Genomic DNA, 19,764 nt, shown 5'->3' on the forward strand with positions numbered 1-19,764 from the left:
CGCTCCAGCCGGTCTTAAAGGGTTAAACATCTGCACTGCTTCCTTCTACTGATGCACTGTTTGGAACTTTTTACCGATGTCGGCACTGCTGTGGAAGTTGTTTGTGTAGATCAGGGGTGTAAACCCAAAATGTTTTAGATCCATATTGGACCAAAAACACAAAAAACAAATGTCTGGAGCCGCAAAAAATTTGAAGTCTTGTATCAGCCTTAGAATGAAGGAAACACATGCTGCATGTTTCTGTATTAGTTATAACTGGAGGAAGATTTATCTTTTCATTATGCACTTTGAGAAAAAAGTCAAAATGGGCAAAATTTCGAGAAATAAGTCGAAATGTTGAGATTAATGTTGAAATACAATCTTGAGAAATGTCGAGAAAAAAGTCGAAATGTCGAAATTTCGAGGGAAAAGTTGATGTCGAGGAAATAGTCAAAATCTTGAGAAAAAAGTTGAAACGTTGAGAAAAGTCGAAATTTCGAGAAAGTCGAAATGTCAAGATTAATGTTGAAGTACAATCTTGAGAAAAAAGTTGAAATGTTGAGCAAAAAGTCGATGTCGAGGAAATAGTCAAAATTTAGAGAAATAAGTTGAAATGTTGAGATTAATGTTGAAATACAATGTCGAGAAAAAAGTCGAAATTTCAAAAAAAAAGTCGAAATGTCCAAATTTCGAGAAAAAAGTCGAAATGTCGAGGAAAAAAGTAAATTTCAAGAAAAAAGTTGAAATGTCAAGATTAATGTTGAAGTACAATCTTGAGAAAAAAGTTGAAATGTTGAGGAAAAAAGTCAAAATGTCGAGGAAATAGTCAAAATCTCGAGAAAAAAGTCGAAATGTTGAGATTAAAAAGGAAAGGAAAAAGGTCAACCATTTTTGAAAAAGCTCCAGGAGCCACTATGGCGGCTCTAGAGCCGCGGGTTGCCGGCCCCCTGGTGTAGATAATGTTCCTCTCCTTGACGAGCTGCTTTAGGCGTGATGGAGCAGCTGGACGTGGACATCGTCCCCTACATCGTGCTGCTGGTCGTCCCGGTGCTGGGACGGATGAGCGACCCCAGCGACAGCATCCGCTTCATGGCCACGCAGTGTTTCGCTACGCTGATCCGTCTGCTCCCCCTGGAGGTGGTGGGGGGTCGGGGGGTCAGATACACGTCCAGGATGTTATCATTATTCAGGTCTGATCATGTTCTCTCGTCCTCCGACAGGCCGGGATTCCAGACCCTCCCGCCATGTCTGCCGACCTGATTCGACAAAAAGCCAGAGAGCGTAATTTCCTGGAACAGCTGTTGGACGGTAGAAAGTTGGAGAACTACAAGATTCCCGTGCCGATTAAGGCGGAGCTGCGGAAATATCAGCAGGTATGTTGGTTGGTTTCAGGTCCCAAAAGCAGATCACGTGCATCAACTAAACTTTGAGTTCAGCTGATAAAGCCGCCGTGTTTTAAAGCCCCTAATATTGTCAGTATGTTTTTGTCAACACATCAGGTCTCCCTCGAAAAAGAGATTTTAATCTCAAGGGACTTCCTGGTTAAATAGATAAAGAAAATTGCTGTCCAGCCTTCTGGGTTGCAGCACTAACAGACTTGGGTATAATCCATACACAGCACAGGCTCATGTAAGATTACAGTGAAGTGATGTATGTAAATATCCCTCTTAACAAGGGCGGCACTATCTTAACTACCGTATTTTCCGGAGTACAAGTCACACCATCCATAAAATGCATAATAAATAGCTTTTTTTTTTTTTTCGAACATGAAACAGTATTAAATCCTACCCCCTAAACTATATTTCATTATGATCAAAATTAATTTACCGTATTTAATTTCTATACAAAAAACAAGATAGATGTATGTATGTATGTATGTATGTATGTATGTATGTATGTATGTATGTATGTATGTATGTATGTATGTATGTACATACACACACACACACACACAAATGTTATATGAATATCAATAATAACACATCCTCACCTATATACACTGATATAAATATATATATATATATATAAAGAGGGGAAAAAGATATATAAGATGCATTTTTGGGGGACATTTATTTTATAAAACCCATCACCAAGAACAGACATGTCATCTTGAAATGCCATTTAAAATAAAAACAGAATGGAGGCAACAACAGGCTGAATAATTGTACGGTTTGTTTACGTTACACGACACAACTGAGAACAAGCCTGGTATTTTAACATAACATATTAAGAGTTATTCAGATAACTATAGCATAAATAACATGCTAAGAAGTTTAACAAACCATCCGTGTCGCTCCAAATAACTAAAACCCAATGAAATCTTCGTCCTCGGTGTCACTTTTAAACAACTCCGCCAACTCTGGAGGTGGAAGATGCAGCGCTTCCTAGAGCGGTTTAGTGTGAAAGTCACATAAGTCGCTCCAGAGTATTAAAAAAACGCGACTAAAAGTCCCGAAAAAACGGTACGCGTCTCAAAGTGTTTGCAAGTGAACGCCAAATCAGAACTAGCAGTAAAATCTGGAATTATCAAAGTTTTTAATGGAACTTTAGGGGCTGTTTTCAGGACTTGTAGATATTTCCGTGGTTCTAGTTAAACACCGTCCCTGATGAACGATCCCGTAATGAATCACCACTATCGTTGTTTCTTCCAGGACGGAGTGAACTGGCTGTCGTTCCTGAACAAATACAAGCTGCACGGGATCCTGTGTGACGACATGGGCCTGGGGAAGACGCTGCAGTCCATCTGTATTCTGGCAGGAGATACCTACCTCAGGTGCTGAACCGGCCAAGATTCTCTGTTTCACTTTGACGTGAATCAACGCTGCCAACTCTGACTCAGCTCCTCCTCGGTGTGGAGTCCTGCTCCTTCAGAGCTTCACTTCTGATTTATCCTTCAGTTTCACTTCTGATTTATCCAGAGCAGCTTCACTTCTGAAGGATTTTTATGTTTGCTTTGGTGAGAATACAAATTGGGGCCGGATCATGTGACAAAACGATTTTATTGTGGAAATTCCAACATACTGTGGATCAGCGTCTGCAGGATATATATATATATATATATGAGATATTATTTATAATGCACTTTACATTACTGAAAATCTCAGTGCTACAGTTTGATAATTAAAAGCAAACAGAAATAATAAAATAAACATAAGAGATAAAAGGGATAAAAAGTCAAGACATGGCAGCAAAAAGAATAAAACAATTAAAAACAGCAACTAGGGGAAAAAAAAATCTGTGGTATACATTAGGGCTGCAGCTATCGAATATTTTGGTGATCGATACAACTTACTTTTGCTTAATTAAAGCCCAATAGAAAACAATACAGATCACTTAATAAAAACAACCAATTTGTTTCTTTTAGCAGAATTGACATTTATTTTCATATTATGCAAACTAGTTAACTGTTAAATTTTCCAATAAAAATATATAAATTATTTAAAACTTAAGATTTCCCGAGACCCTAAAAAAAAAACTTATTTTTTCAAGTATCAAAAGTACAAAATATTCTTAAACACTGCTTTTAAATTGTGCAGCTTCACATTGAGAACCAACACGTTTAAACAGAAATGCTTGGCTGTGGACCGGGACTCGGAACAAGAGTCTGACACCATGTGGACCGGGACCTTTGGACCTTTTTTTTTTTTAATTATTTTTTATATATTTTTAATTTAAAATGATCCCACAGCTTCGGCATCTTCTTTCTCTTCCTCTTATTACTTTTGCTTTGCTGCGTTTTCTCACTATCACTGTTGTCAGTCCCGGCCGGCGTCTGTACAGCAAAACTATTGACACTCGTTACCAAAACCCCGCCGTCTTCTTCCACTTTATAATTATATATGAGCTGTTTTTTTTTTTTACCTTTTCACTTATTGAACGGTACAATGAGTGAAGTTCAGACCATAGATGAACTAAGCCGTCACTGATTTTCATAAGTTCAGCATCGTCGTCTGATCACTTTTTTTTGGTTTTATTTCCATAAAAAGACTGGTTTCCTAACACGGCTCACAGAGCCACGAGGGAGGACACATCTATCCTCGTCCTCCAGGGTGTTTGACTCCCTGTGGACGTTCATCAGTGTTTAGCCTTAACTTTGATCATCATGTTGCTCCGTTTAATCCTTTTGAACTGATATGCAGGAAAAAGTGACCGAGTTATTGACGTTAAGCGGCGGGCGTGTAGCTAGCGTTACCCTGACACTTGCAGAGGGAAGTTCTGAACTTGTTCCTTCAGTGAGAACTACACAAACTAGATGGCACACGGTTATATCAGCCCAGTCAGTACGTTTACATGCAGCAAAGAGATGGGATTTCTGATCGTATCAGATAACGACATGCAGAAGACCCGAATCACTTGTCTGAGTTTACATGCTGTTCAGAGAATGGGATAAATGGCCAGAGCATGGCTGACTCCGTGGCGCTGTAACCATGGTAACCATTTCAACAAAGAGCCACCTCCGGTTGACCTCCACTTAACAACAACAAGAAAAGATGTCGTACGACGACCTGGTCTGATTTGTTGTTCCGAGTTTTTAATTATTATATTATAAAACGGGAAATTTACGGGAAAATACTAATACGGGAGGACGGCGGGAAAGAGGGGTAAAATACAGTAGTTTCCCAGCCAAAACGGGAGACTTGACTTGAGTGGAAACAAGTCACAAGTTTTCTACTGGACAATTGTGTCGTTATTAGGGAAAGAGGACTGGACTTGAGACACAAGTTAGGAGGGCCAGCCAGGTTCTTTCCTCTCTTTTATTGTTCAACTGTTGCACTGTAGGTGTTTAGCAAATAAAAAATAGTGGAAGTGATTTATAAATATTGTATATTTACCTTTACTGAATTAAATGGTTGCGAATGAATAATTCCGCCAATTAGAATTAATTAGCCTGCCTGAGTTTCACCTGCCCTTATAACATTATGACCTTTAATTTAAAATGTTCATATTTTAGATTGTAGGTCCTCTTATACCCCGTCAAACACTGACAACTAGCGGTGTCCGGAGCCTCAGCCCTCCGTCCTCCTTTCATTTCCGGGTGAACCCCCCCAGAGGAAATTCTCGGTCATGCGCAGACTACAATATCCGATCCCCCGTATACATGGCGTTAACATTCCGACTGCGAACGGGTTATCTAGGTGCTGCAACCTGATTACTAAATGTCCGAACTAGATCGGATTGAGGTGTTTCCATGCAGTTTAAAAGTCAGAACGATGTGTTATACGATCAGAAACCCGATTGAACTGCTGCATGTAAGCGTACTGAGTGTAAACGAAGGCTGATTTCATATGTGATTTGGAGCGAATAAAACGCTTTTATGCCAGCTGTGATGTAGGTTAAAAGCATATATAAAATAAGAGTTACAGCATTAATCTGTTCTGTATGTGTGTTTCAGGGCACAGGAATACTCCAAGACGAAGGCGAGTGACTGCAGCCCCATGCCGTCTCTGGTGGTTTGTCCTCCCACCCTGACGGGTCACTGGGTGGATGAAGTGGGAAAATTCTGTTCCAAAGAATTCCTCAACCCGCTGCATTACACCGGGCCGCCCACGGAACGGATGAGGTGAGGATGCAGGACAGATTCCTGTCCTTAGTTTTCACGTTAATGGTTTTAATTTGAAACTAGAGAAGTGAAAGAAGTTTTTGTTTGTACATTCAGCTCTAACAGAATAATTACTTTCTCAGGTTGCAACACCAAGTTAAAAAGCACAATCTCGTAGTCGCCTCTTATGACGTCGTACGGAACGACATAGACTTCTTTAGGTGAGTGCTCGTCTCTTTTTATTTATTTTATTCCTCCAGAATCAAAGTATTATATTAATAACCTTTTGTCCTTTCAAATGTACAGAAATATCAAATTTAACTACTGTATCCTGGACGAGGGTCACGTCATCAAGAATGGGAAAACCAAACTTTCCAAAGCCATGAAACAGTTAGCTGCAAACTTCAGAGTCATCCTATCAGGAACACCGATCCAGGTGAGGAGGAAGGAATCAGGCTGGAGGTTCTGACTGACGTAGATGAACGGATTAACTTATTTATTTTACTCTGTGTTCTCAGAACAACGTCCTGGAGCTCTGGTCGTTGTTTGACTTCCTCATGCCGGGCTTTCTGGGAACGGAGCGACAGTTTGCTGCTCGGTATGGAAAACCCATCCTGGCCAGCAGAGACGCCAAGAGCTCGTCGAGGGAACAGGAGGCCGGTACGACAACGCTGCCTCGTTGATTAAGGCTCAATCCCAATACTCCCCCTACTTTTCTTCACTAGTCGTACTTTCTACCACTACCCCTAAAAAAGAAGGGACAGATTTTAGGGACTTGAAATCTTCCCAGGGTCCTGTCCCAATACTCCCACTACTTTCAGCACCACCCCTAAAATCAGGAAGCCCAGAGCCAAAAGCTGTTTTAATTTCCGCTGTAGCGCTGTTAATATGCCACTTTATTAAGTTTTAATATTTTTTCAGGTGTAAAAGTAACCGTTAAGATCCCCAACCTGGGCTCACTTTATCCAAATAACGCCTGTTAAGAAATTTGACCCCATGTTTTCGGAGAAGAGCCGCCAGCCCGGGGGCGCAGAGCAGCTCACGGCCGGGTCAGCCTGCGCCGTCATCCCGGGGAGGGAACCTGCAGCTCTGTGGAGAATTATTGCTGGCTGAAATAAATCATTTAGGAAAATAAATGTTGGTTTAATAGATGAAATCTAACAGTTGTAGCTACGCCTGTTAAGAAATTTGCTCCAAAAATTTCGAGATTTCTGCCTGCCGGCTCGGGAGCTGATTTATGGGTCTCCGTTACACCAACGCAGAGCCTACGCCGTAGGCTCTGCGTTGGTGTAACGGAGACCCATAAATCAGCCTTTATTCTGGCGAGGTTTGAAAAAGACTTCACAACAACGGGCAAACGAGTGATTATGTACATTCACTGAGTGAATATTATGAAAGTAAAATATATATTTCTCGCTAGAAATGTAATCAAAACGCATTTTTATGCAGAAACTAACTCAAAATATTGATTTTATTCACTAAAAATTAAGAAATGACCCATGTTTTTTCAGTCTGCAAATGACGACGAAAAGCATTCTGGGAAATGTTTCTGGCACTAGATCAGCTAGTCAGCACCGGAAATCCCTCGATCCGTAGGGACAGATTCATAGCCCCTACACTAGTTTTCTTCACTACCTTTAGGTGAAAATAGGAATTGGGACACCACTACCCTCACGGGAATGCGCACAATTTAGGGGTAGGACTGAAAAGTAGGAGTAGGGGGGGATTGGGACAGGCCCTAAAAACTATCTTTCAACCATGAAACAGATGTTTTTCTCTATATTTCTCCTCACTAGGAGTCCTGGCGATGGAAGCGTTGCACCGGCAGGTGCTGCCGTTCCTCCTGAGGAGGATGAAGGAGGACGTCCTGCAGGACCTGCCACCCAAAATAATTCAGGATTATTACTGCAACCTGAGCCCTCTGCAGGTACCGTCTTCCTCTGATGAGCAGCTAAACAGCAATTTTACATGTTCTAGTCCAGGGGTCGGCAACCCAAAATGTTTTAGAACCATATTGGACCAAAAACAAAAAAAAAACAAATGTCTGGAGCCGCAAAAAATGAAAAGTCTTGTATAAGCCTTAGAATGAAGACAACACATGCTGCATGTTTCTATATTAGTTAGAACTGGAGGAAGATTTGTTTTTTCATTATGCACTTTGAGAAAAAAGACGAAATGTCGAGAAAAAAGTCGCAATGTCGAGATTAATGTTGAAGTACAATCGAGAGAAAAAAGTTGAAATGTCGAGATTAGAAAGGAAAAAGAAAGAAAAGTAAAACAAGAAAAAAGGAAAAAAAAAAGAGGACAGAAGTTTTAGTGACATCTAGTGTCACAGATGCAGCTGGACACCCCCTTTTTTATTATTATTATTTCAGTCCAAACTTTAAAGAGAAACAATGGTGCAAAGTATACAATGTTCAGGAATTAAGTGTTTGGTTTGTCCCTTCTTACTGTAGAAACACAGTAGATGGTGATATTGACTTATTCCAAGGTGTCAAACACAATGAGCGTCCTCTAATGAAAGCACAGTTGGTATTTCTGCCGGTAGATCTCACTGACTGCTAGACACTGGAACTTCAGTCCACTCCTAAGATCTAAGTGTTTTTCTGAAGGTGATACGTCACATTAGTGTAATATTCTGCTCTGTTTTCTCTCCTTCCAGGTTCAGCTGTACGAAGACTTTGCCAAGTCCCGAGCCAAGGCCAGCGTGGACGACAGCATCTCCATGGCGTCTGGAGACGAGGAGGAGAAACCCAAACTTAAAGCCACAGGCCACGTCTTCCAGGTAGGAAACATCTGCTTCTTTGTGGTTTAAACATTTACACGTGTGTGATAATAATAACATTCCACCCTGCTTCCAGGCGCTGCAGTATCTGCGTAAACTCTGCAACCATCCCAGCCTGGTGTTGACGTCGCAGCATCCGGAGTACAAACACATCACGGAGCAGCTGGCGGGACAGAACACCAGTCTGAGAGACATCCAGCACGCACCCAAGCTCTCCGCCCTCAAACAGGTGACGTATAAGAGGGGAGACGAGTGGATTCCGGGGGTTTTAATACAAGTGTTGGATCATATCTTTACGGAACAGTATTAGGGCCATGCAGGAGAAAAAATATTTGAAAGTGGAAGACTTTTTTTTTTTATTGTGCACTTCGAGAAAAAAGTTGAAATGTCGAGATTAATGTTGAAATACCATTTCAAGAATAAAGTCAAAATTTCACCTTTTTTCCTCAACATTTCAACTTTATTCACGAAATTTTGACTTTTCTCAACATTTTGACTTTTTTCTCGAAATTGTACTTCAACATTAATCTCGACATTTCAACTTTTTTTGACTTTTTTCTTGAAGTGCATAATGAAAAAAAAATCTTCCTCCTCTAAAATATTTTAATTCTTCTCCTGCCTGGCCCTAATACTCATCCGTACATCTTTGCTCTTTGGCTTATTTTCAATATTTTAAAAACTAGAGATGCACCGATCGAAGGGCAACCGATCGATATCGGCCGATAATGACCCTATCGGTTTTTGATCGTATTTCTCAAAATAATAGTTCAAAGCAGGACGGTCCGATGACGTTTACAACAAACCGCTGCGTTCCACATCTCAGACCAAGCTGTCCTAAGGGGGCGTGGCCGTCTCTGCAAAACATCAACACTGAAAATGGTGTCGCCGGTATGGGAGTTGGGGTGGTGCGCAAACTGCACATATGCAGTATCAGCAGGAGCTACATGTGAAGTGTGTTATGAGGTGAAAGAAAGCAGCAGGTAATCATCGATATGTGTCGATATGTGATAGTCCGATAACTTTTGAATGGTTTGACATACAGAGTCATGGGTGATCTCATATTACTCAGTATCGAGTCCTTGACCTTCATTGGTGCAAATTAGCCCCGCCCCTTCTTCTGATTGGTCGATATGTGATAGTCCGATAACTTTTGAATGGTTTGACATAATGATTGATGTCAGCAAGTCTCAAGTGGTAGTTTATAGATGTATTTAATTTAAAATGCTTAAAACAATGTTCATATTACTGTTGCATGCACTGTATGTTCACATGGTTTAAACAGCACTTGGGAAAAAAGCCAAATTGATACGGGGGGCGGGTACTTAAAAACGAGACGTTGACACGTCGCATTAAACTCCCTGACTTGAGTCGACCAGCTAAATCCTGCGTCGGGGACAGCCCTAAATAAAACAGTGGTAAATTCATGATACTTTCTCACCTCCACATTTTGATACCTAATAATACAATGTCAGTGTTGTACATGAGACAACAATATAGAAGAATTTATGGATTTCGCGCTGTGATCGGTGATCGGCCCTCAATATCCTGATCGGTGCATCTCTTTTAAGGCTGAAACGATTCCTCGAATAATTCGAGTAATTTGATTACAAAAAATGATCGAGGAATTTTCTCTGCCTCGAGGAATCGTTTAATTTTGCAGCTCAAAGCATCGTATTACGCCCGGACTACATTTAATGCGGCACAATGAGCTGATGCCGCACACGTAAAGGAAGAAGAAAGAGGCAGCGGATTTGTTTGGTTTTTGTAACATGCCATGCTCAGGCATAGATATATATATATCTATATATTATATATATCTATGTGCTTAGGCAGTCTGCAATGGCCCAGACGGGACACACATGTAGCTCAGTGCTTAACTTTTATTTTTAATCCACGCTATATTCTTCTGGTCTGTTCTCCTTTATGTTCCCCCTCTAACCCGGTACATACATAGGTTCCTCTAAACATCTGTTCCCGCTACAGTTTTAACTAAAAGAAAAGGCAGATAATGTCAGAAAAATAAAAACGTAATAAAGCTAACTGGGTAGTTTTCAATTTTATCTCTGTAGTCATTCATGGATAAAACAAGCAGCGCTAGTGTCTAATGTGTTCCAATACAGCAGGAATCAGAATTTTATTTTGAACACTGCCAAAACTCAAAATCTTATACTTGAACTTTCATCTAATTTTAAGTTCTAGTTAAGTTTTAAGTTAAACACGTGGGAAAAACACCTAACCTTTTAAGTGATGTGTGTTATCAGGTGTAATGGCATTTTTAGAAATAAGAATATTTCTTGGTAAGATCCTTAGTTTTTTGAGTGAATCAGTGAATTTGGTCGACTGGTGTAAGTTCAGGGTTTTTAAATGAACAGCCATGAACCTACTGTATTATATAATTTAGTCTTAGTGATGTCAATTAACATCTAACATCTTGTGTATATTTATAATTGCTCTTTAACTAAACAAAAATGTTTTATCCGATTACTCGATTAATCGATGGAATTTTCAGTAGAATACTCGATTACTAAAATATTCGATAGCTGCAGCCCTAATCTCTTTTATTAAAAACAAAAGTTCTTGCCATGTGACGTTCTCCCTGTCTCTGACCTTTGACCTCTCTAACTGTTTGACCTTTAGCTGCTGCTGGACTGTGGTCTGGGAGGGGGTGGAGGATCTGAGGGCGGTACTGAGTCCGTGGTTGCCCAGCACCGGGTCCTGATCTTCTGTCAGCTGAAGAGCATGCTGGACATCGTAGAACACGACCTGCTGAAGCCCAAACTCCCCACGGTGACGTACCTGCGTCTGGACGGCAGCGTGCCGGCCGGCCAGCGCCACGCCATCGTGTCCAGGTTCAACAACGACCCGTCCATCGACGTGCTGCTCCTCACCACCCACGTGGGCGGGCTGGGTTTAAATCTGACCGGAGCCGACACCGTGGTGTTTGTGGAACACGACTGGAACCCCATGAGGGACCTGCAGGCCATGGACCGAGCTCACCGGATAGGACAGGTACGATGTTGTTATATAGATACTTTATTAATCCTTTGAAGGAAATTAAGGTGTTGGACCACCGTCCTTCCAGTGGGGAAATTACTGGTTCAGAATGTAGAACTTTAACAATGTAATTGGTTTTAACCCTTTATGACCCACCATAGAACAATAAGCATATTTTTCCATGCTTCACTGCCATTTTAGAGTATTTTTATTTGCTATGCATCAAAACAACCCATATAAGTCAATCTTTAATAATCTGGATGTTACAAGTCCATACTATTTTATTTTTATTTCTTTATTCGGTATGGACATCACAATTACATAGGACAAACCAAATGCACTGTTTGAGTGTTTTAGCATACATGCTAATTTGCAACACTTGTCCACAGGAGGCTTTTAAAAAAGTACAGACAATAAAATATACAATAAAATTAGAGGATGACATAAGATATAAAGCAAAGATGACATAATTCAAGAGCAGGACCAGACCTGATCTATTCATGTAGGCACTGTTGTTTAGATTTGAGCCATAGTTTGAGTTCTCTGGTGAATATATTGCCACGCGTTTCTAATTTTAAATTAGTGGGTAAAGAATTCCAGAGTTTTGGAGGCACGTGTGGTTACTCTACCTAATAGCTACTAACAAATAATAACTACTAACTACTATCTAATAACTACTTCAGAGAACAGGGGGAAACAGGATTATGGAAACATTTAAAAACCAGTTTAAGACTACTAAAATTCACAAAGTTTTCAAAACTGAAAAGGTTGTGTTTTCTAACTAAATTAATTGCTAAAAAGTGCAAATAACTACCAAAAAGTGTAAATTGTTTTTAATTTTACACATTTCTAAATACAGAAATCCCACAGTTAGAAAAAGTGACACAGCAGCCTTTCAAACAGGAAATTTATTTGGAATGAATTCATACTTTAGTTTTTGAGATATATAATTTTAGGTATCGCGACTTCATCTGGCGTTGAAATCAGCTAGAAAACTTTGCTCAAGGTAAACCGTTGTGTGGGTGTCGCTGAGTAATTTTTTGTGAAAATCTCTGATAAAAAGCATGAACAAAAGCGCAAATTCAAACAGACTAGTTTCCTGGGGGAATTACGTCACCTCCCTTTTCGTGGGAATAAATCCAACCTGACGACACGCTGACAACGTGATGGTGTTTGTATCAACGTAGGACGAGCTGTGAACACGTACCGGATCTATAAATAACCCGCCATGTGAATTAAGATTTCTGCAAGTTTACTGGATTATTATGGTATTTTTCCAAACGATTTAATGTATTAAAACTCTGGGACTAAATGCAGGATATGTAGGGGAAACTCTCCCTGTTTAACATGCAGAAAGAATTATTGCTGTTTTTATTTGGTTGTAATTGTACATTTTGAAAATCAATATGCGAACGGGATCACCGGCGCTCCAGCTGGTCTTAAAGGGTTAAAGAATCAGGTCATACGTTCTATAAACTCTTGTCTTTTGTGCCTGTTTTGTGTAGAAACGAGTGGTGAACGTGTACCGGCTGATCACCAGAGGAACTCTGGAGGAGAAGATCATGGGACTGCAGAAGTTTAAGATGAGCATCGCTAACACCGTCATCAACCAGGAGAACACCAGTCTGCAGAGCATGGGGACGGACCAGCTGCTCAACCTGTTCACGCTGGACCAGGTGAGGACCACCAGGGTTAGGGCACTTTTACACTAGAACCTACTGGGCCTGGTTTCTTTTCCATAACAATTCACATCTGCAGCAGAAGTAGGAGGTTGGAGAAGCTGCTGTGCCTTTTTTTTTTTTTTTTTTTTTTACTGTGTGATCTAAACGAAGAGCCGGGCTAAGTAGATACTAGTGAAAAAGCGCCATTAGAGAGATGGAGGCAGTGATCGCTTTTAATAAACAGGTTTTTATTAGTTTGAGGAATGGGAACATTTTCACCTCGGGTTGTCTGAAGTGACTGCTGTATTACGTGCTCACAGCATCTTTATCAAGTAACAAAAAAGAAACTTGCTCTGCCAGCAGCCAAAGTAGACCAAAAGAAAAGGACTTTCAACTCTGAATTTTTTGAAGTGACATGGATTTGTGAGTCTATAGAGCTGTCAATCCCCCACAACCATCAGTTCATCCTGGTAGCAGCCTTGGTTTTAATGACGAGTGGAGACATCACTCCTACTAATTTGATGCAACCAGGAAGTGAGTTTAGTCTGCAGTTCATCAGCCGACCACAGAGTTCCAGAAATGTCAAGTTTGCAGCAGAAATAAATATATTTACAGTAGTGATGCACCGATTGTTCGGTAACCGAAATTGTTCGGCCGAAAATGGCAAAAAAACACTTTCGGTGTTCGGTGGAATAAGTGGGGAAAAAACCGAACAATTATGCCGCGTTCCATTTGTCCTCGGAAGTCGGAATTTCCTAGTTCCCAGTCGGAATTTTCAACTAGAACGCCCCTCGAAGTGGGATTTCCTACTGGGAAAGTGGGAGAAGCTTCACCACCCCCGAGTTACCATTCCAAGATGGCTGCCATTCCCTGTTCCCAGTTCTGATTTCTAAGGTAAATGGAACGCGGCATTAATAACGGCGTTGTAATATAAGGAAATAGACTGGCCGCTCCGTAACTGTTGCACCACAAACATAAATCGTTGGCCAACCAAAAAGTAACCACATAAGAATTTTACCAACATTCACCAGCAGGTGGAACCAAAACAACATAAATCAATCTATTACAGGTGCGTTTAGATGACGAAATCAAACGGATAAAAGAGCGTGGAGTGAAGTGGTGCGGTTCAAACATGTCAGCAGTGTGGAAGTATTTTAGAGTGGCAAAGAATAATACAAGAATGGCTGTTTGCAATGAATGTTCTGCTCAAATATCTAGAGGGGGCACATCTGCAAAGTCTTTCAGCACTACAAGTTTGATTTATCATTTGAAATGATAAAAAAACCTGAGCGCTTTAATGCATTTTTATTGTTTTAAGGCCTATGTTACAATGTTCAGTCAGTTAAGCCTAACGTAAGCTTAAAGATGGACAAAAAATGTATTTTGCTAATTTATTTATTTTAAGTTATTGTTCTTTGCTGGTATAATGTCTGCTGGAATATTTAAGAAATGCTGGGAAATTAAAAAAGGTTCAGTTTTTTATGTTCAACAAATTTTTTCTACCTTGTAATTTTGTAAAATATTTTTTTCTTTTAAAAGCATGCCTAAATCAAATTTAGAGCCATGTTCGGTATTGTTCGGTATTCGGCCAAGTGTGTATTATTATTTTCGGTTTCGGTTTCGGCCACAAATTTTCATTTCGGTGCATCACTAATTTACAGCCTGATATTTAATTTATTTTTTAAAAGGTTCGTCTCCGTGGATAGATTTCACATCAATGACGTGTTTTCCTTCGTTCTGAGCACAATCCAAACTGACTGTGTCGTTTAGTCGACTCTGGGTCCGCAGAAGTGGCTGGTTGATCTGCTGAGCCGATAACTGAAGTGATGACGGCTGTAAACTAATCATATTAGAAATGCATTTCATGCTTTCAGGATGATGAAGTTTTCCTAACGATAGTCTTCCTAACGTTCCAGGGCGGTAAAGGCGAGCGGGGCGAGCCGTCGTCGGGGAAAGGCTCCATGAAGTCGGTGCTGGACGGGCTGGGGGAGCTGTGGGACCAGCAGCAGTACGAGTCCGAGTACGACCTGGACACGTTCATGCACTCGCTGCAGTAACACGACCCCCGACCCCCAACACCCCCCCGACCGAGCAGGACCTGGTCACCGTATTTAATACATGTAAGGAGTAGGTTACAGGTACAACAGCAAACACAGCCCAGTCACAACTATGGATTTTATTGCTCTAAACTGGACATTTTTCTTTCTTTTCTTAACATAATTCAGTGAGTAAAACCTCCATTAACACACCCCTTTTTACAAACCTGAGTGGGAAACGTCTCCTCCTTGGTTTATTTGGCCTGTAGAGACTCGTCCTCCGTCTGAAGCACACGTGTCAGAATCACGGCCGTTATTTCTGGCGAAGCCGCCGCAGCAGCCGGGGCTGCTTTCAAAGCCGCTGCTGCTTCACTTTTGCACATGGCGTCGCCAGAATTAAACAGTGTTGACGGCCTCACGACCGGCCCGCCGACACCCCGACACAAAGTCTTAAAGCACGACCGCTCCCCAGCTCACTCACGGGTACGACGAGACAAAAGGGAAACCGGGAAGAAACAGGACGTGGTCGCCGTTCTGGAGTTTTACAGAAACCCTGAACCCCAGAGACGTTTCTGTGACGAAACAAAGAAATAAAGATGGATCTTTGGGAGAATCTGTTCACACAAACACGGCTGGAGGAGAATCTGTTCACACAAACACGGCTGGAGGAGAATCTGTTCACACAAACACGGCTGGAGGAGAATCTGTTCACACAAACACGGCTGGAGGAGAATCTGTTCACACAAACATGGCCGGAGGAGAATCTGTTCACACAAACATGGCCGGAGGAGAAACTCCGCTCACGTGAGGAGAAAGGACCCAGGAAACGACGACACTGGAAGCAGCAGAGACTGAACTCGGATCCAGCTGAGACTGGAACCCGCAGCATCACAAGTATTTTAAAATGAATTATAGACTTGTACATATTTCTATAATTGCTGCTTTTCTTTTTTGTTTATGACTGTGGAATTGTAATAAATTCTACGAACCTTTGAACTACGTCTCGTCATTGAGCTGCGACGGCCACTAGAGGGCGCTGTGGTGCATTATTATAACTCAAGGTGAATAAATATGAACAAATGTACCATAAATATGGTTACATTTATCTTAACTTTGTTCATATATGCAGATTTAAGTATCATTTAGCACTTTATTAAAGCCACTGAATTCAAAGGAAATAACTTTTGAGGAATATTAGTGTCAGACTGGATTGATCAAAATAACCTTTATTTACAGGACTGTCTCAGAAAATTAGAATATTGTGATAGTTCTTTTATTTTCTGTAATGCAATTTAAAAAAAAAAAAAAGTCATACATTCTGGATTCATTACAAATCAACTGAAATATTGCAAGCCTTTTATTATTTTAATATTGCTGATTATGGTTTACAATTTAAGATTAAGATTCCCAGAATATTCTAATTTTTTTTAGATAGGATATTTGAGTTTTCTTAAGCTGTAAGACATGATCAGCAATAATTAAATAATAAAAGGCTTGCAATATTTCAGTTGATTTGTAATGAATCCAGAATGTATGACATTTTTGTTTTTGTAATTGCATTACAGAAAATCACAATATTCTAATTTTCTGAGACATGTATGTATGTCCTCATTAAATCCACACAATTCAAAGGAAATAACTTTTGAGAGGAATATTAGTGTTTTGTTGGCAGAATTGATCAAAATAAGCCTTATTTATGGTCCTATATGCAAATTTAAAAAGGGTAACATGCAAAAAGACCACAGTTTCATGGCGTCATACACCTACATTTAATCAAAGCTGCTTGTTGGTACAGAAAAAAGAAAACTGGAGATCTGGAACTACAAACCCAAGCAGTCGTAAGCTTTAGCAGCATTGAGCTCCTGTTTTTAAATCAGGTTTACTGCAAAAATAAAGGTGAGAATCACCTCAATCCTTGAGTTAAGCCTAATGTTCATTTAAAAAAAGAAAATTACATAAAATTGCACATTTCAAAGTAATGTGAGGTTTGTTTTAAAGACCGACAGCAAGCACATGAACCAGATATATATTTTTCTTTCCACTGAAGTTGATACAACATGAGACGATGGTTCTTACCAAGATAAAGCAGAGGTGAATAAGCTGTCCAGTCTAGTTACATAAAAAACATACCAAAATGTAAAAGGATGTGGTGGTAAAAAGTTGAGTGAAGATGAGTAACTTCTCCCAGGAAAAAAAGGGTCAAATTGTTGCATCTTTTTCTTGAATACACCAAAAATGAAGTGTAGTTTTGATTTAGTAAATCCAGACCATTAACTTGCAACTAAAATGAGCCAATAGTTTGATCAGTCAGATGACTGAAGTCCTGTTTCTGGCAGCCAATTGATCAGATATATTAAGATCGCGGTGAGACGTCTCCATCCAGCAATCCCTGGAAATGCAATTCTGCAATTTCACACTGAACAAATGAGAAGCTTTTAACTTAGGACATAACATATGGAAGAGTATCGGCCAGGCAGGAGAAAAATAGTTCTTTTTTTCATTATGCACTTCGAGAAAAAAGGCAAAATTTCACCTTTTATTCACAAAATTTCGACTTTATTCTTAAAATTGTATTTCAACATTATTCTCGACATTGACTTTTTTCTCCAAGTGCACAATAAAAAAATAATCTTCCCCTCTCATTTATCTTTTCTCCTTGTAGCACCCTATAATGTAATAATTTCCTATAATGTGATTTCCTGAAAATGTAATAAAGCCTGAACTTAACTCAATCCAAAATGTAATAAAACCCAATAATGTAATAACTTCACCAATAATGTAATAAAATATCCTTACTGATATTGTAATAACATTTTTACCAATAATGTAATACCTTATTACATTATTGGGAATTTATTACATGGAACTCAAAGTCTGTAATTTAACCCAATATTCATTCTGGTTTCAAATCCAGCGTATATAACATTCTTAGATTCTTAAAACACAAAATGTAGAACTCTGGACTGAAAATGAACATATATATTACATTATCTGTCAAGTATTACATTATCAGAAGACCCACCTGAAAATGTAATACATTCCCAATAATGTAATAAGGTATTACACTATTGGTAAAAATGTTATTACAATATCAGTCATGACATTTTATTAAATTATTGGATTTTATTACATTTTTGATTGAGTTAAGTGCAAATTGTATTACATTTTCAGGCGTTATTACATTTTCAGGAAATTATTACATTATAGGGTGCTACACTCCTGCATGGCCCTAATACTCTTCCGTAAAAACATGTATGTTGTCGATGTCAAAATTAAAAATGAATGTTCTTTCTTTTAAGCCCAGAGGATCCAGAGGGAAAACACACGTCCAAGTTCACGATGTTTCTAATTTTACATTCTTACCTAAATACAATCACACTAATGTTTTCTGCAGGGTCTGAACCGTTTAGAGGGGGAGTTTCTGTAGTTACTGTAGCGTTTCTGTAGCGTTTCGTTGTAACCAGGAGTCAGTCGGAGTCCACACTTGCATCACAACATACCGATCTAAGCTCCATTCCTTTTTTATTTTTATTTTATTTTATTGCCCATATTTTTTGTTTACATTGCAAATCACTTGTACATCACCAACCACCAATCTGTTTCTGTGAGTAGTTTCTGTTTCTCTGTAGATCATTTTCACACTAATGTAAGCAACATCAGCGAGTTAACACATAAAGCTTAGCATTTCAAGAAACGAGACACTTTAGTAACAATATTACAAAGGTTGACTTTTTTTTTCAGCTTCCAAAAAAAATGAAAAAGTGAACACATGACCAAAAAAAAATCCTTTTAAAGAATTAGCATCATAAAATTAATTTAATCCAAGTAAAAATACAAAATAATATTAAAGACATCGACCAGTTATGAAAGTCTCCCCCTTACTGGCTGGGAAATAAGCCTATAAAGAAAAATATGAAATAAAAATGAAAAATGTGTAAATATGTTTTAAGTTCTTTTCTTTTTTAGCAAAACATTTTAAAAATAATGAAAATTTCTCAGTACAAAGGCTACATTACTACTGGAGGGTACTAGCAGGTAGAGTAGGTAAATACACAGTAGAAAATGATTTTAGTGAATCACAATGCTTGCAATGAAAATAATTCTGCGATAAATTCTGCGATTTATGCCTCTTTTTCTTGTTTTTCTTCTTTTCTACAAACAGTACAAACAGTATTGCACATTACAACAAAGAATCAAGGTTATTAGCCTTTAAAAAAAAGAAAATAAAAGGACTAATTCAAGTCTTGCGTGAATAGAAGGCCACCAGTCATCGATGCACCTTTGGGGGATTTTCCATCGTCCTGCAGGTGAAAACAGGTGAAAACGCAAACCTCTCTCTCGTCTCCAGTGACTCTCACAAGTCTATTTATTTATTTCTATTTTTTTAACCTCAGCACATCAGACTAACAGATCAGGGTCACGTCGCTCGTATATTTCCACTTTTTTTTATTTATTTTATTTTATAACTTTTTTATTTTTTTTTACAAAACAAAAAGGGAGCACATACTTTTTTACTAAATAAAAAAATTCTCTTTTAAAAAAATAACAAACAGAAGATCTCTTTCACAACTCTGGTCAGTATAGTAAATGGTTGATTTTTATAAATATACAAAAAAAAATAAAAAGGTGGGAAATCTTGTTTAGTTTAGTTTCTCCTTTAAGAGCTCGTCTTTGACCGATTTGACCAGTTTCCACCGCGATAAAGTAGACGACGCGCTCGCTAAATACATCATTATATTAGTCGTAAAGCTCTAGCTCCTTCAGTTCTTT

General features: G+C 39.2%; 1 protein-coding gene across 4 annotated transcripts in view; it reads left to right on the forward strand.

Annotated features, from left to right (window-relative positions):
• The window catches only part of btaf1 (BTAF1 RNA polymerase II, B-TFIID transcription factor-associated), a 48,597-nt gene extending 32,607 nt beyond the window's left edge, over positions 1–15,990 (forward strand). For 3 of the 4 annotated variants that reach the window (XM_061744780.1, XM_061744782.1, XM_061744781.1), the window contains exons 25-37: positions 968–1,116; positions 1,200–1,352; positions 2,631–2,752; positions 5,372–5,539; positions 5,662–5,739; positions 5,825–5,954; positions 6,037–6,178; positions 7,315–7,445; positions 8,181–8,303; positions 8,380–8,532; positions 10,941–11,312; positions 12,803–12,973; positions 14,875–15,990. In XM_061744780.1, the coding sequence (XP_061600764.1) occupies positions 968–1,116; positions 1,200–1,352; positions 2,631–2,752; positions 5,372–5,539; positions 5,662–5,739; positions 5,825–5,954; positions 6,037–6,178; positions 7,315–7,445; positions 8,181–8,303; positions 8,380–8,532; positions 10,941–11,312; positions 12,803–12,973; positions 14,875–15,015 (2,033 nt within the window). In that variant the 3' untranslated portion in view covers positions 15,016–15,990. The remainder of the gene's footprint in view (positions 1–967; positions 1,117–1,199; positions 1,353–2,630; positions 2,753–5,371; positions 5,540–5,661; positions 5,740–5,824; positions 5,955–6,036; positions 6,179–7,314; positions 7,446–8,180; positions 8,304–8,379; positions 8,533–10,940; positions 11,313–12,802; positions 12,974–14,874) is intronic. The other variant, XR_009784346.1, reaches the window with a different exon arrangement.
• Positions 15,991–19,764: the final 3,774 nt, after the last annotated feature.

This window comes from Cololabis saira, chromosome 17, assembly GCF_033807715.1.
Source record: "Cololabis saira isolate AMF1-May2022 chromosome 17, fColSai1.1, whole genome shotgun sequence".
Classification (NCBI taxonomy): domain Eukaryota; kingdom Metazoa; phylum Chordata; class Actinopteri; order Beloniformes; family Belonidae; genus Cololabis; species Cololabis saira.